This window comes from Lates calcarifer, linkage group LG15, assembly GCF_001640805.2.
Source record: "Lates calcarifer isolate ASB-BC8 linkage group LG15, TLL_Latcal_v3, whole genome shotgun sequence".
Taxonomy (NCBI): domain Eukaryota; kingdom Metazoa; phylum Chordata; class Actinopteri; family Centropomidae; genus Lates; species Lates calcarifer.
This window is the reverse complement of record NC_066847.1, coordinates 26,953,830-26,967,342: the sequence shown is the minus strand read 5'-3', so window position 1 is coordinate 26,967,342 and position 13,513 is coordinate 26,953,830. Positions and strand designations below refer to the sequence as shown.

General features: G+C 41.3%; 2 protein-coding genes across 3 annotated transcripts; one reads left to right on the top strand and one right to left on the bottom strand.

The window, feature by feature from the left end:
• The first annotated feature begins 1 nt into the window (after position 1).
• Positions 2 to 4,057, top strand: LOC108888555 (E3 ubiquitin-protein ligase rnf146). Of its 2 annotated transcripts, none has more exons than XM_018684611.2 (3): positions 2 to 152; positions 823 to 882; positions 1,150 to 4,057. In XM_018684611.2, the coding sequence occupies exon 3, from the start codon at positions 1,162 to 1,164 to the stop codon at positions 2,320 to 2,322; it is 1,161 nt and encodes a 386-aa protein (XP_018540127.1). In that variant the 5' UTR covers positions 2 to 152; positions 823 to 882; positions 1,150 to 1,161; the 3' UTR covers positions 2,323 to 4,057. The 2 variants fall into 2 exon arrangements, with proteins under 2 accessions (XP_018540127.1, XP_018540135.1); XM_018684619.2 differs by having other exon boundaries at positions 9 to 157.
• A 1,622-nt stretch (positions 4,058 to 5,679) lies between these two features.
• On the bottom strand, positions 5,680 to 8,875 carry echdc1 (enoyl CoA hydratase domain containing 1). The gene is made up of 7 exons (XM_018684665.2): positions 8,830 to 8,875; positions 7,939 to 8,010; positions 7,207 to 7,382; positions 6,930 to 7,072; positions 6,745 to 6,797; positions 6,510 to 6,590; positions 5,680 to 6,416 (listed from the first exon to the last, which is right to left on the bottom strand). The coding sequence occupies exons 2-7, from the start codon at positions 8,001 to 8,003 to the stop codon at positions 6,008 to 6,010; spliced, it is 927 nt and encodes a 308-aa protein (XP_018540181.1). The 5' UTR covers positions 8,004 to 8,010; positions 8,830 to 8,875; the 3' UTR covers positions 5,680 to 6,007.
• Between the last annotated feature and the right edge of the window lie 4,638 nt (positions 8,876 to 13,513).

Sequence of the window (13,513 nt, the reverse complement as noted above, 5' to 3'; positions counted from 1 at the left end):
CGCGTACTCTTACGTCGTCGTCCTTATACCAGCTTCATTTTTCAGAGGAAAACAAAGCCAGTTAACGTTGGGAGTCGGTAAATTAGCGTTGGAAATTGGTGCCATCACACGAATTGTTACTGTAAACCAGACTATCGCCGCACAATCTAACGGTACGGTACGTGTGCATTGTCTGCATGAGGAGAAAATGCTTCTCCTGGCTGTTTATGTCGCCCTGCTAAAATAAGCTAGCGCTGTCAGATGAACTCCGTCTATTTACTGGAGTCAGAGTGCTGCCCTCAGCCTAGCCACCGTTAGCTACAACAGGTCTCATTGTTATGGTCGCTTTGTCAGTCGAGAAATCCCTCTGTGCTGTTCGACTGGTGTCTGTACTAAACCACAAACGCCTTGCTTTTGAGCAGTTTCAATGTATCTAACGCTGGCTAAGCAAGTGTGCTCATAGACTGTTACCAGGTAGTGTGAATATCAAATCGTTAGCAATTGAATTTACTTTAGAAACGTTAGCTGTGTCCATCACTAGCCCTGTTACAAGGCCAGCTGGGTTAGCACATACTTATAATAGTTAGCTGGCACAGCAGCTTGTAGTCAGTTAACAGAGCAGCCCTTTGTTCTACACACTTAAATAACCTCATACATTTGAGTAACTAAATTGTAGCTAATCCGCTTTAACATCGGGGCTTAAAGTGCAGATTGGTTGTCACATAACGTTATTGATATGGCTGTCAAACAATGTTTACATAAGGAATGCCGTGTGTTATACTTGCTATTATGGACAGGCTGAAAACAAATGCATTTTCATTGACTTCTCTTTTGTTTTGGCAGTGGCAAGTTTGAAGGTCCATCAGCTCTCCTAATGATACAGCAGCATTAAGGGTACTTCCAGTAAGTATCGAATAGCAGATCTGACAGCCCTGTTTGAGGTCACAAGTGGCATCAAGTGTCACATAGAATATATCATTTAGTATCTGCAGTTTTTCATTTGACTCCATCTTGGGATTGTTTGCTATTTACTGGCTTGGAGTTGTGTATTGAATGTGACCAGCAGTAAAATAAAAAAATAACTAAATATTTTTCCTGCTCATTAAAGTAAATATAATAATTCTAATGTGACCATTATAATCATTATTTACAATTGTCCCCTTTCCTCAGTACTTCCTAAGGATGGCTAGTTGTGGGGAGGTAGACCACTCTGTTAGCTCACTTCCATCCAGTAAGAAAGGCAGCAACAGTGGTGGTGGAAGTGGGAACAGTGCAGAATCATCATGCTCTGGCTCCAGCAACTCATCCCCAGCCCTGTCTGTACCGGAGTGTGCCATCTGTCTGCAGAGCTGCGTCCACCCAGTCCAACTGCCATGCCATCACGTCTTCTGTTTCCTATGTGTGAAGGGAGCGTCCTGGCAGAGCAAACGCTGCGCTCTCTGCAGACAGGAAGTCCCAGATGACTTCCTGGAAAGGCCTACGCTTCTCTCTCCAGAGGAGCTTAAAGCATCTGCAGGAGGTCGGGGCAGCACAGCAAGTGATCACGCCTGGTACTATGAGGGCCGTAATGGTTGGTGGCAGTATGATGAGCGAACCAGCCGTGAGCTGGAGGACGCTTTCTCCAAGGGCAAGAAAACAGCTGAAATGTTGATTGCTGGTTTTTTGTATGTAGCTGACTTGGAAAACATGGTGCAGTACAGGCGCAATGAGCACGGTCGTAGACGCAAGATGAAGAGGGACATTTTGGATATCCCCAAGAAGGGAGTGGCAGGACTGCGTTTGGACACTGAGGGTGTTACTGGAGCCATAGGGGCAGCAGGTCGAGAAAACTCTGCTGATGGGGCTGATACCACAGTAGCAGGTGTACAACAGCAGGTTACAGGTATTGCTTCTACTGTTACAGCCCCTCCAGCCACAGCCAGACCTCCCACCTCCCTTGGTGGTCAGCCTGGCACCAGCACTAGTCCCTCTTTGGAGGATGCCCTTTCCCAGCTGCAAATCAGCCCCAGGCCCACACCTTCTCATGAGCGTTCTGAGGCTGGGGAAGGAGAGGAAGAAGATGAGGAGGAGGAGGCCTCACCCTCCAGGTCCTCTGATCCTCACACATCTGTGGACGAGTCTGGCTCTGGAGACTGGAGCGACGATGAGGAGGAGGAGGATGTAGAAGAGGAGGGGGGAGATGGAGAACGTGTGGAGCCCTGGGAGGATAGGCCACAGAGGCAAAGACTGAATCCAGAGGACAGAGCCCCTCCTGGTGCAGAGTCCGCCTCTCCCCCTTCCTCATCCAGTAGCAGTGGGAGATCCAGAATGCCTGATGGCCAGTGTACAGTGACTGAAGTGTGAAGTCATCACTGAAACCATCATCACCAAATGGCTAAGTTCCATTCCATTAATTTATTCCTGACTTTATGTTGCCCTTCACTCAGTCACAGATCGGATGTGGGTGGATTGCTTGGTACAGGAGGAATCATGCACTCGATAACAAACACGACCAAGTTTTTGGATAAACAACTCAGTTTTAGCAATCAAATTCTACACCTCGTTTTGGCTCACAGTGATCTGGATGTATCTGTATGATTTGTTTGTCAGTCTCATCCTATGTGTACCCAGCCTGTAGATGCAATGTTGGGTTTCATGTTTAAGCACTGAGTGTTCTAGTACTGAGACATGAGGTACAGCTTGGTAAACAGATGAATACAGCATGTTGTCTTGAGCCATGAAATCTTTGTTTCATAATTCTCTATCTAGCACAACATGGGAGGTAGGTGTAACAGACTTATTGTGGTGTTCAGCTGACATCAGTCTGCTGATTTTAGCCATTTGGTTGCAGGCATATCGAGTCTGTTCTTTCTTAAATTCCAGAAAAGAGGAAGTTAAAAGGTTAAAGTGATTCGCCAACCTGCTTTTGCAAAACCTAGATATTGCTGTATTTAAGTTTGTGATCTAATACCCAGAGGGCTTTGTGGGCGTCCCATCCAGATTTGTGATATGCAGTGAAACAGGCATAAATGGGGATGTTACTCCTGGAAATGGAACGGTGTCATTTTCATTATCATGAATGGCTGCATTCTATTCATCTACAGTTTAACTCTCTCAGCTAACATAGCACGCGGATATGGGCTTCTTGGAGCTCAAGTCACCTGACTACTCTTGGAAAGAATTTAATCCTTGATAAAATTTTTCCCAACCTCCACCCTACCTAAATAATTTCCTTACTTCAGATTTAACTGATGATGAAACTTTTCCTTCCAAGTTCTGAATCTTAACTATTAACAAAGTGTGTCCTTTCAGAGCAGATTGTGGTTTGAAGGTTGTTTATACAGATAAAGAAAGGTAACAGAAATACTTAACAATGCTCTTAAGCTATGTGGGTAATTAAATTTCACACTTAATGTTTTACAACACATAGTAATGTAACTCAGGAGCCCACAGGATTATCTGGCTACCTGCCTACAGTTTGTCTTTGATTTCAATTAACCTGCAGCTTTGTGAAATTCTAAAATCTATAGAGATTATGAATCCTGTTTTAAATGAATGTGCACAATAGAAGTACATATCAAAATTCTTTTAATTTTTCCCAGCTTTAAATAATTGGCATTTCAATGTGAAGTATCAGTGTTTTCTTTTCAAAGCTGTTGAGGCCTCTGGACCTCATTTGTATTCTTATCATCCCTGACTAAAGTATTCTCAATTGGTGTGTTTCTAAAGTTTTGTGATTTGTGCTTGTTTGAAGAGAGAGTTATTTAAACACTACTGGTCCGCAGGATGTTGAGAATTGATATTTTTGAGTTCAGTTTGAGTAAATTTGTTTGTTTTTGCGTTTCTTATGGTTGTAAATCCTCTTATGTATGATGTCTGAGGCAGAAAGAGAACAAAAACATGCCACTGCTATTGGCCATCCTGCAGAAATTTCAAGTTATGTTATTTTTATATTTCTTACATGCTTACATCATCAGCTCAGTTTTAGACTTTCCATTCTGAAGAATAAAGTTTGTGTAACAGTTTTTGCTTGGCAACTTTTTTGTTACATGGTTTGTAATTTAAGAATAAATTGTGTCATTTCATCATCCTAAAGGGATATTTTTGTGTTCCTGTCTCTGAGTATGTTTTTTTTTGTTTGTTTGTTTTGTTTTTTGGCGTCTTGTCTTACTGTGTGGTAGGGTGTACGCCAGTTTGGTTTTATTTTAAAATATATTTGTCCTGAGTGTTACATAAGCAGGACTATTAATGGGTCTATTGTTAGTAATATTTCACACATTTTTCTCCACACTGCCAAGGATTTATCAAGTAGATTTTCAAAGGGAAAAAAACTCCCATTGTTCCAACTAGATGAGGGACTAAAGTATCTTATCATATCAAATAACAAAGCGTCCAGTGTAAGACTCAGATAAAGCAGATGAGACATGGACAAAAACAGCTTGAAGAACTGGCAAAAAGTGGTTTGTGGTTGTGGTTTCCCTAACGACAATGACCACATTATAAAAACAGATGAAACAATAAAGATCCCCTTGACTGGTCCAAAATATGTACAGTTTGCAACAGCCTCTACTTCTTTGCTCATAGGAGACCATATAAACAAGTGTTTATTGTATCATATTGAGGCCAAGTCTTAACTTTCCCTTGCTCATCTTGTAGATGTTTGGTATTCTGACCACAGCAGCCAACTGGGTGTCTGGCCAGGAAACATGACCTCTGGAAGGGGAACAGGAGATAAAGGCCTGGCATCCTCCCGGGACCTGTCTTGTTCTTGTCGTTTCAGTCTGTACTCGTTTGTGCTTTTGCAGTGCCTCATTTGCTGTTTGAGCTAATTTTAAATATGTAATGAAAAATAAGCTACAATTTGATGACAAACCTTACATAATATTCAGTATGTATACATGACTTTTTGAGTTGGCCCTGTGTTTTCAAAGTTCCATGAGATCCACTGTGCAGAGTACTGTAAATAATCCAAATAATGCTATAACCTACAGCTGTGAGTCTTTCAATAGCACAGAAACAAGGAGAGTGGGGTTGATCAAGGCTACTGTTGACACATCATGAGCACAGAGGAATACGAAGGAAGTGCTGAACTAACCTACAAAACTGAGGTAAAGAGAAGAAGAGTGCAGCAGCATTACTCTCACTCCTGCAGACAGATGCTGCAGTCTCATACTTGTTGTACCTCATCAGTATCTATCTGTATGCTGCTGCTGTCTGTCTGCTTCAGTTAAGCTCAGCCTGGCATGAGCAAATGATTACCATAATCATATTTTCAGTAGACCTGGAGGCAAAACAGCGCTCATTTGCTTGACTGATGGGAACAGAAGGGGTTTAGAGGATGGAGAATGTAAACATTTGCTGTAGGTCCTTGTTTTCAACCATACCAAGAATATAAGGCTATTATACCACTAGAATTAAGCTGCATATTCACAGTTTTTTGAATTCGATATCCCTTGATTGAGGGGACAAATCTAAAAAAAAAAAAAAAAAAAGAAAGAAAAATAAGTCCTCATGTAGTATCAGTCTACACAGTATTAGAGAAAATATTTTTAGGTCAGCTGACACTGTACCACAACTGCTGTAATTTTTGTGAACAGGTAACTGCAGAGTCAAGCTTCTTAAATACGACCTCAATATATGACCAAAGAGCACATTTTATATTTGTGATATGTGATAATTCACAGTCCCATATCATCAGTGTATTTGAGACAACACAGAATCTAATTTATTGAAATAAACAAGGTTTATTGTCCCTTTTTCCACTGACCACAGAACAGAAATAAATCATCTGTTTCTACTTTCCCACTGCAAAGTCAGTCCACATTTGGACACAACATTCAACATATTACATGAAAAGTACTTAAAAAGTCCTATAAATGTCCCACCAGTCAGTTCAGTAATGTCAATCAAGAGTCAGTCTCTCATAGGTGCTGTAGCAGCTCTCTGTGTGGCACCTTACAAACCATTTTGACCAGTAATGAGCTTTTCAGAAATGTCTCACTTGATCTTTGCCAATCTAAATATATTGAGGAGAGGCACTTGGACCAGTTCATTTGTGTTTGGACTTGCTAGCCAGGGCCTCAAGGTTAGCCGGCCCACCCCACACTGTCCCAAACACATCCTTTTCAGTCCTCAGAGCCTCAGACAGAGGGAGCTCTCTCCCTGACAACACCACCTTCTTCACAGCCCGAATCACAGGGGCCGGTCCTTTTATGTAGCGACTGAGCCAGTTTTCAGCCTGCTCTAAGGGAGTCCCTGCACTGTCCTCTGCCTCCAGGACTCCATCTGCCAGTCCAATCTGCAGGCCAAGTTTGGGGTCCACTTTCAGAGCACCACCAAGGAGCTTTAGAGCGTTCTGGCTTCTAACAATGTGAACAAGTCGTGCGGCACCGCCCCAGCCTGGAACCAGTCCCATGTGTTTGTGGACAAACTGGATCACACTGTCTGATGCCATTAATCTACGAGCAACAGATAGCAGACATAATTTAAGAGTTTTAGCTATCTTTGGATGCCAAGTGTTATCTTTTATTCACTTGTATAAAAATCATTACCTGAAATCACAGGCAGTGGTGAGTTCTGCACCTCCTCCCAGTGCTCTCCCCTCCACCAGAGCAACAGATATCAGAGGCAGCCTGCACTGAGAAAACTATTCTGTCAGCATACTGTAGGGCACATTACATAACAGCTAAAGTCCAACTTCTTTAAGCTCAGACTGGTTGCTGCTGCTTTTGTGTAGCCTGCATCATCATGTATAAGACTCATACAAAGGAAAACAAGAGCTTTTACCTAAGGAGCCTTGTAAGAGAATTCTGCATGAACATACACATCTTCATCCCGTCCTTCGAGACAAGAGAAACATTATTTTGGCATCTAAGAGTATTAAAGCCTCAAAAACAAACAGACCAACGGTGGCAAAAATACAGGTAAAAACAGGAAGAGAGATGCTGTGAGGTATTTCTTCATTTTCCTACCTGTGGGTTAGATATTGCCCGGACAGCATTGAGGTCCGACCCAGAGCAGAAGGTTTGAGCAGCACCCTGGACAATGAGGCCTTTGCCATCTGTCCAGTTCTCCAGCTGGGTCACCTTTTCCTCCAGATCCACCATCATACTGCCTGGGAGGGAGGCACAGCTCTGTTTCAGCAAAGCAACAAACTGCGATGCAGTGTACCTTGATTGGTATCATCCAGAGAACGCCAAATCAGCACTTCATCATCAAATCTGATGTCCAGTATCAGAGTCTTCTTACCGGAGAAGGCGTTCATGCGGGAGGGGTTGTTGATGGTCAGGACAGCTATACCAGAGTCCTGTTTGAGCAGGTCAATGGAGCCTCCAGGAAAAGCCTGCAGCTTTTCTCTGATCTCCACCTGGTCGAAGCCATGGATGTTGGAGTAAACAAATCTGCTGCTCTGTCTCTGCAGCAACCTTGAAGGAAGAACATCAATACAGCATATGAATTTTGTCTGTCTTTAAATTCTGTTGTTATTTACCTGATCAGATGTGTACTGTAATGCTGGCTGACCTATTATTTCAAATCAAATTGAAACTGCATGTGTAACTGTAGTATAAAGAAATGATATGTGCAGCTACCTAATGGAAATCAGACTTGTGTTGCTCAGGACTCAGTTTATGCCTGCACTCATAGACAGGAGAAGGATAAATGCTTTTAATACACTCCCTTAACCCTCTAAACATCAGCCTGAAGAGAGTATGATACAAGCCATTTGCACAAACCTCCAACATATAACAATGAACCATCTTTGATTCTGTCCCACTGTAGTTATAAATCAGAATTAGATAAGTTATCAATTCTATAGATTGACATTTTACAAGTGTCAGCACCTCAAAAAAGTAAATTTTGTTTGTTGGGCTTGACTGTGAACAAATACTGTGGGTTCAGCTCTGTACATTCGACGTTCCTTTATTTATGATTTTACTGCTGCTGGTGTGATGATAAACAATGCTGGCCTGGCTTCTTTACCTGCCCCAGGCTCCACAGCCTCTGCTGATTTTCAGAAGTTGCCACCTCAGTGCATAAAGAACCATCCTGCTGCTGCATGGAAATGAAGGAAAATGGGAGAGTAATTACCTCAGATATATCACTTCATTAAAAAAAAAAAAAAGTACTGTCTGTGGGCACATGCAAAGGGATGCAAAGGGAGACAAAGCTTGAGGACAAGGAGCACAGCTAAAGTTTTTTAAGCATGTTGTACAATCATGTCAATCTTATCACAGCAGATAGTTTGACTTGTCATAGTAGGAGATGGTCTGAGGTCTAATCAGCTGTAGTCACTTTTAGTCACAATACACCCACAAACAACAGCTGTGCAACAAGTGAAGGAGGACTGTTAAAGAGGCCTTGATGAAAATGTGTGGGAGAGAGCAGATTTAAATACCACATGAGATAAGTACCTGAAAATATTCCTGTACACAGGAACACTTACACTTCAGAGACTATAATGACTTGTTTTTCTTATACAGTAAGCAGACATAAATAATAGTCTGATATCATATGATGTGATGTGTGTAATATTTAGCAACCTTGTTATACTGCTATAGATTAATTTTTGATGGGAAACATCCAGCATCATGTTTCTGGTTGAAAGCAGTGTAATACTGAACCAACCCAGTTACACAGAAAAGCCTTTCAAACAGCAACTGTCGCATCAAAGCTCTGAATGATTTTACAGTCTTGTTCTGCTGTAAACCATCTTGTTATTTAGAAAGTGAATGTCATACAAGGTTTAAGTCTAATTTTACTACGTACGCACACGGCGAGCTGCAAAGAAAATGACTATGACTCGTGAGTCAGATGTTAGCATGTCGCTACACTGATTACAACAACATTTAATAACAAAATGCCAACACTAACCTTAATGGGAGCCGTGTGGTGTTACTCTGAAATCCGTCCCCCTGGAAACTGGAGCTCGCTGGAAATAGACACAGCAACACGCACATGTAGTTCTTCAACTTTTCCACAGGGGGGTGGAATAACACTGCCACGCAGCAATTCATTAAAAAAAAATATCCAATAAATGTGCAGTTGTGATATTGAGCCCCATAATTTATCTATAGTTTGTTTCACACAACACTCAAGCTACAACACAAACTATAATTTATTGGTCAGCATTAACCATAATAGCATTCATCATAAGCCAATGCACTGCACAGAGAGATCTGCTCTTTGTCTGTCACAGCTCTGTAAACACAGCATGCTGGGAAAATGGCTTTACAGGCATGTCCATATTCAGTAGTATTGACAGAGGGCTATATATAACAAGTTATAGTACAGCATTGGCACAGACAACTGACAGTTATATTATTGTGGCTTATTGTCAACTGAAGCTCTCAGTATTGTGTTGTGTTTTTTTTGTTGGTAAAACATTATAATGCCAGATTTTATTTGAGTTGACCCCTAAAACACCTTTGTTTGACACCAGTGAGATGGCTGAAACTAAAAGGTAAGACATGTCCAAGTCTAACACTTTGTCAACAGCTTGTCAAACAACAGCCTGCTCTGGGATTTGGTTTTATGTTTGGCCAAGCCAAACAGCCAAAACTGTATCTTCAAAAGTCAGCGATAAATAAATAATAGATTCTCTCAGAGGTATTAAACAAAAAGTCTGGGATTAATAACAGAATTTAGATCAGGATTAACCCAGTGTTCTCCTGTGCTGGAGGAGCAAACACAGTGCGACACAAAATTTACTTGTAGAATTTATTTATAGGCAATAATAGCTGTGTTCTAGCTTTGTACAGTTGCCATTAAGAACTTCCTTAGAAGTTGCTGCCCCTTGTTTGGGGAATGGTCTTGTTCAAGTCCTTCTAGAAATGTGCAATATCATACCAAGAGGGGCAGTAACAAGTGTAAAATGCTCTCAGATCATACTGTGCAAACACAGTCAAGAATAAATTCCAGTATTCCAATAATTTTAACACCTATTACGTAATGATAGCCAGAGCACCAGTGTAAATACTGAGGTTTGTAAAGATTTATGCATTTCTATCTGTGTGTGAGGGAGAAAGGAAGGTCAGATGGGAGATAAATATAATGTGCAATGAATGAGAGATAGAGATGAGAGCATTTAGACAGTGAGACAAGGTGTAAACAAACAAGAATGAGAGAGTGACAAAAAAAGACCAGGAGATATGCAGGAAAAGGAGGTAAAATGTGCCAAAAACAGAGGGAGGTTGAGACGCTTCCTGTCCTGTGGTCTGATCTATGGCTACTGGGAGCATAAATCTTTCACTTCTATCCACACATCCTCTACTGCTATTCACAGCCCTGAACATCTCTGTGAAAACAAACCGAGGGACCAAAATACCTTTCTTTTTCACTTGGGTTACTTAGAGTTCCAGAGCCACACTGAATCAAAAGTTTAAAACAAATTTGAGCTGCAAAAGTGATTGTGTATACTAAAATCTCATACCTCTGACCATCACTGATCTAACATATTCTTTCATAATTACATTTAAATGAATCACTCATGGTAAATATTTTTCAAGTAAACTGCAATTGGTTACCTGGATAAGTTATTTAAGACACTGTAGTATTATCATTAACACTGATGAAGTGTGTGTTTCTTTAAATGGGTGATTTTGTGGAACCAAACTCCTTCATGACTGTGCCACAAACATAAAAGGTCATCAACAAGGATACAGTCAACTTCATCCAAGACTGCAGTAGAGTCAACTCTTTTTCAAAGCCCACACCTCTTCGGTCTATTTAAAAGAGGGGAAGGAATTCAAAAAGGTCGGTGGGACTCTTCCCAGGCAGGCATTCCAGACACGCTGACTCTCCTTCTTGCCCTGTACAGTACATTCAGCTCAGTCAGCTAGGCCACAACCTGTCTCTAAATATCATTCTGTGAAGTGCAGCACCTGGAGGACATAGTAGGAATTTGCATGCATAGTAGTCTCAAGTCAATCGTGTGTGTGTGTATGTGTGTGAAGTGATTGTTTATCTGTATTTGGTGTGTGATGGACTGGCAGTCTGTCCAGAATGTTTCTCCTCTTTCATAAACTTCAATTTTGAAACCATTTTCTGACTGTGCCTGTCCACTAGCATTCATCCTTTGCTCAGCCCTCTCAGTCATTTTGATTAAGGTCAATCCCCCCTGTTCTATGATACATCCGGATATCAGTGATGCAGCCGCAGACTCCAGCTGATAATGGAAGCCTGTCTGAAATTACAACCTGGCTAATGGCAGACAGAGAGATGGAGAGATGCACATTTTACACACATTTGTCTATATGCATGCGCAAGTGTCATTGCATGTACAGTATGTCTGAGTGTGTGTGTTTCATTGTGTGGTTGTGTGTGTACTCTTTGTGGCCTCTAAAGTGATGCATCAGTGCACTAATCAATATGCAGCTGTCTAGGGCTCCACAGGAAGTCAGGGAATTCACTGCAGTCAGCATGGCTTTATACCAACTCACCAAGATAGGAAAACACACACACATACACACACACACACTGTGAGAGAGATCAGATAAGTTCCAGTAAGGGTCTATTTCAAGGCAGGGAGAATGGCAGGTTGGCAGGTGCCAGAGGCTCTCCAGGGCCTGGAGGTTTCCTGTGAGGAGTGTAGGGAAGACAGTGGAGCTGGTAAACAGAGAGCCGGGAGACACTGGAGGGCCAACAAACACTTTAACTCAGTTGCAGGATGTTACTGTAGCAACTCAAAATGCACAGACAACTGAAAGACAAAATGTAACAATTTACTGTAAAATGTACTGAATATCTGAAACCATCCCTAAACAGTGAAAACATAACCCTGTACAAAAAGCAGTGTTTACTTAAACAACATAGTCGTCAACCTCAACTTCAAAAATAATTCTTAAGTAACATCATAATCTCCATTGTAACAAAACAGAAACATCCTGCAAAGATAAGCCTAATAACCAAATATGACTTGCTCCTCATGTTTGGCCATGCACTGCCATGGATATAAGGCTAATGGCCAAGAGCTTCCTTGCAGGCAAGTCAGGCTTTACCATGTATAGTGTCTAGCTTCACTGTGTTTGTAACAATAACAAACAAGGCTGCAGACACACAGAGAGCAGCTAGCTAAAATGTAGCCTTGACACCAATCAACAACCAAAAGGGCAGAAATGCTAATTTGAATTCCTCTGCAGTATAGTGAGGGAAAAATTGTTCTCAAGGTTGTCTACTCAAGGCTGTAAGAGGATGAAACCCTCAGAGAGGACCTGCTTTAGTCTAGACAGGTCAAATCAAATCAGATCAAATTGTGCGCCTGGCCAGTGGGTGTTATGTGTCTGTGTGGATGTGGAATTTTCTTGGAGCATCAATGAAAAAAGCTGTATATAGCACTCTTATCAATCACATGTAACCAAAAAATATCAGATTTACAGGGAAAGATAAAACTTTTAATGCACATTATATATTTACTGTAACGAGTATGTGAAGACAGGTGATATTATTTTTTTCTGGAAAAATGTTCTCAAATCTTTTTTCTTTTAATATAATCATCCTGACTGTTACTGTTATTAACGTCATAAATAATGAAATAGACCTAACAACATGATTGTTTTGCCAATAACTATTGGCAAACTAATCAATAGGCTGTTTGAAGTAGCTGCTGTGTCTACACTAGATGACAATTATTTGAAGTCACTGCTGCCACTATGTGCTTGCCGGATAAAATACAGATTGTTCCATAAATTCTTTCCAGTGTTATTGTGTTTTAAGCAGCACTGGAATGAAATCAGTTAGTACCGGTTATATAACGGTTTCAGCATCTGGAAACCTCCTGACTTGAGCACAGGCCAGGTCTGGGAATCTACACTCCTGCCCAATCTTGACACAGGAAAACAGGGTGAGACAGCCAGCACAGCACCAGGCCTAGGGCATCAGGAGAGGATGACAATATTTATATTTATATCAGCTCTGGGGTAGGATTTCTGGCACCATAACATTGTCGCACCTGTTATTTCAGTCAGCCTGCAGTGCCAGGTTTCAGGGTGAGGGGTTAGGTGTCTGTCCCTCACAGGGTGTGTGGTTGCGTGAGTATGGGCGTGTGTCCCTTTGTATGTTTATATAAGTGAATGGACAAATCAGTGTGAGTGCAAAACAGCTTCATTTACCAGACAGTGCCATAAAGTTAAAAAATATTTTTTTTCATATTGTTGGACAGGCAAACAAAGACATGAAGAGGTAAAGTGATGCTCATTACAGCATCTAACAAAATCACACATTTAGATAAAACAACATTTAGATAAACATTTATGGAGGAATTTATACATACTGTGCACAAATGAAGAAAAACACAAAGACACACACTCACACTATCATAGAGATGGACGGCTCCTCTGCTGCTGTCACGTAGCCCTGCAGTCATCGCTCAAAGGAAGAGATCACAGTGTCACCTAAGATGTCAGCCAGCAAGATTGAAGGAGCCAGACAGTCGTTTAGTTCTGGTGCTTCATCTTTGTGACTTGAGCATTCGCCTAGGACTCCTCTTTATGCAGTCACAGAAATATTTATGTGCAATGTCTGATTGATGTTCAGAACTTATTACATTATTGCTCCTTCT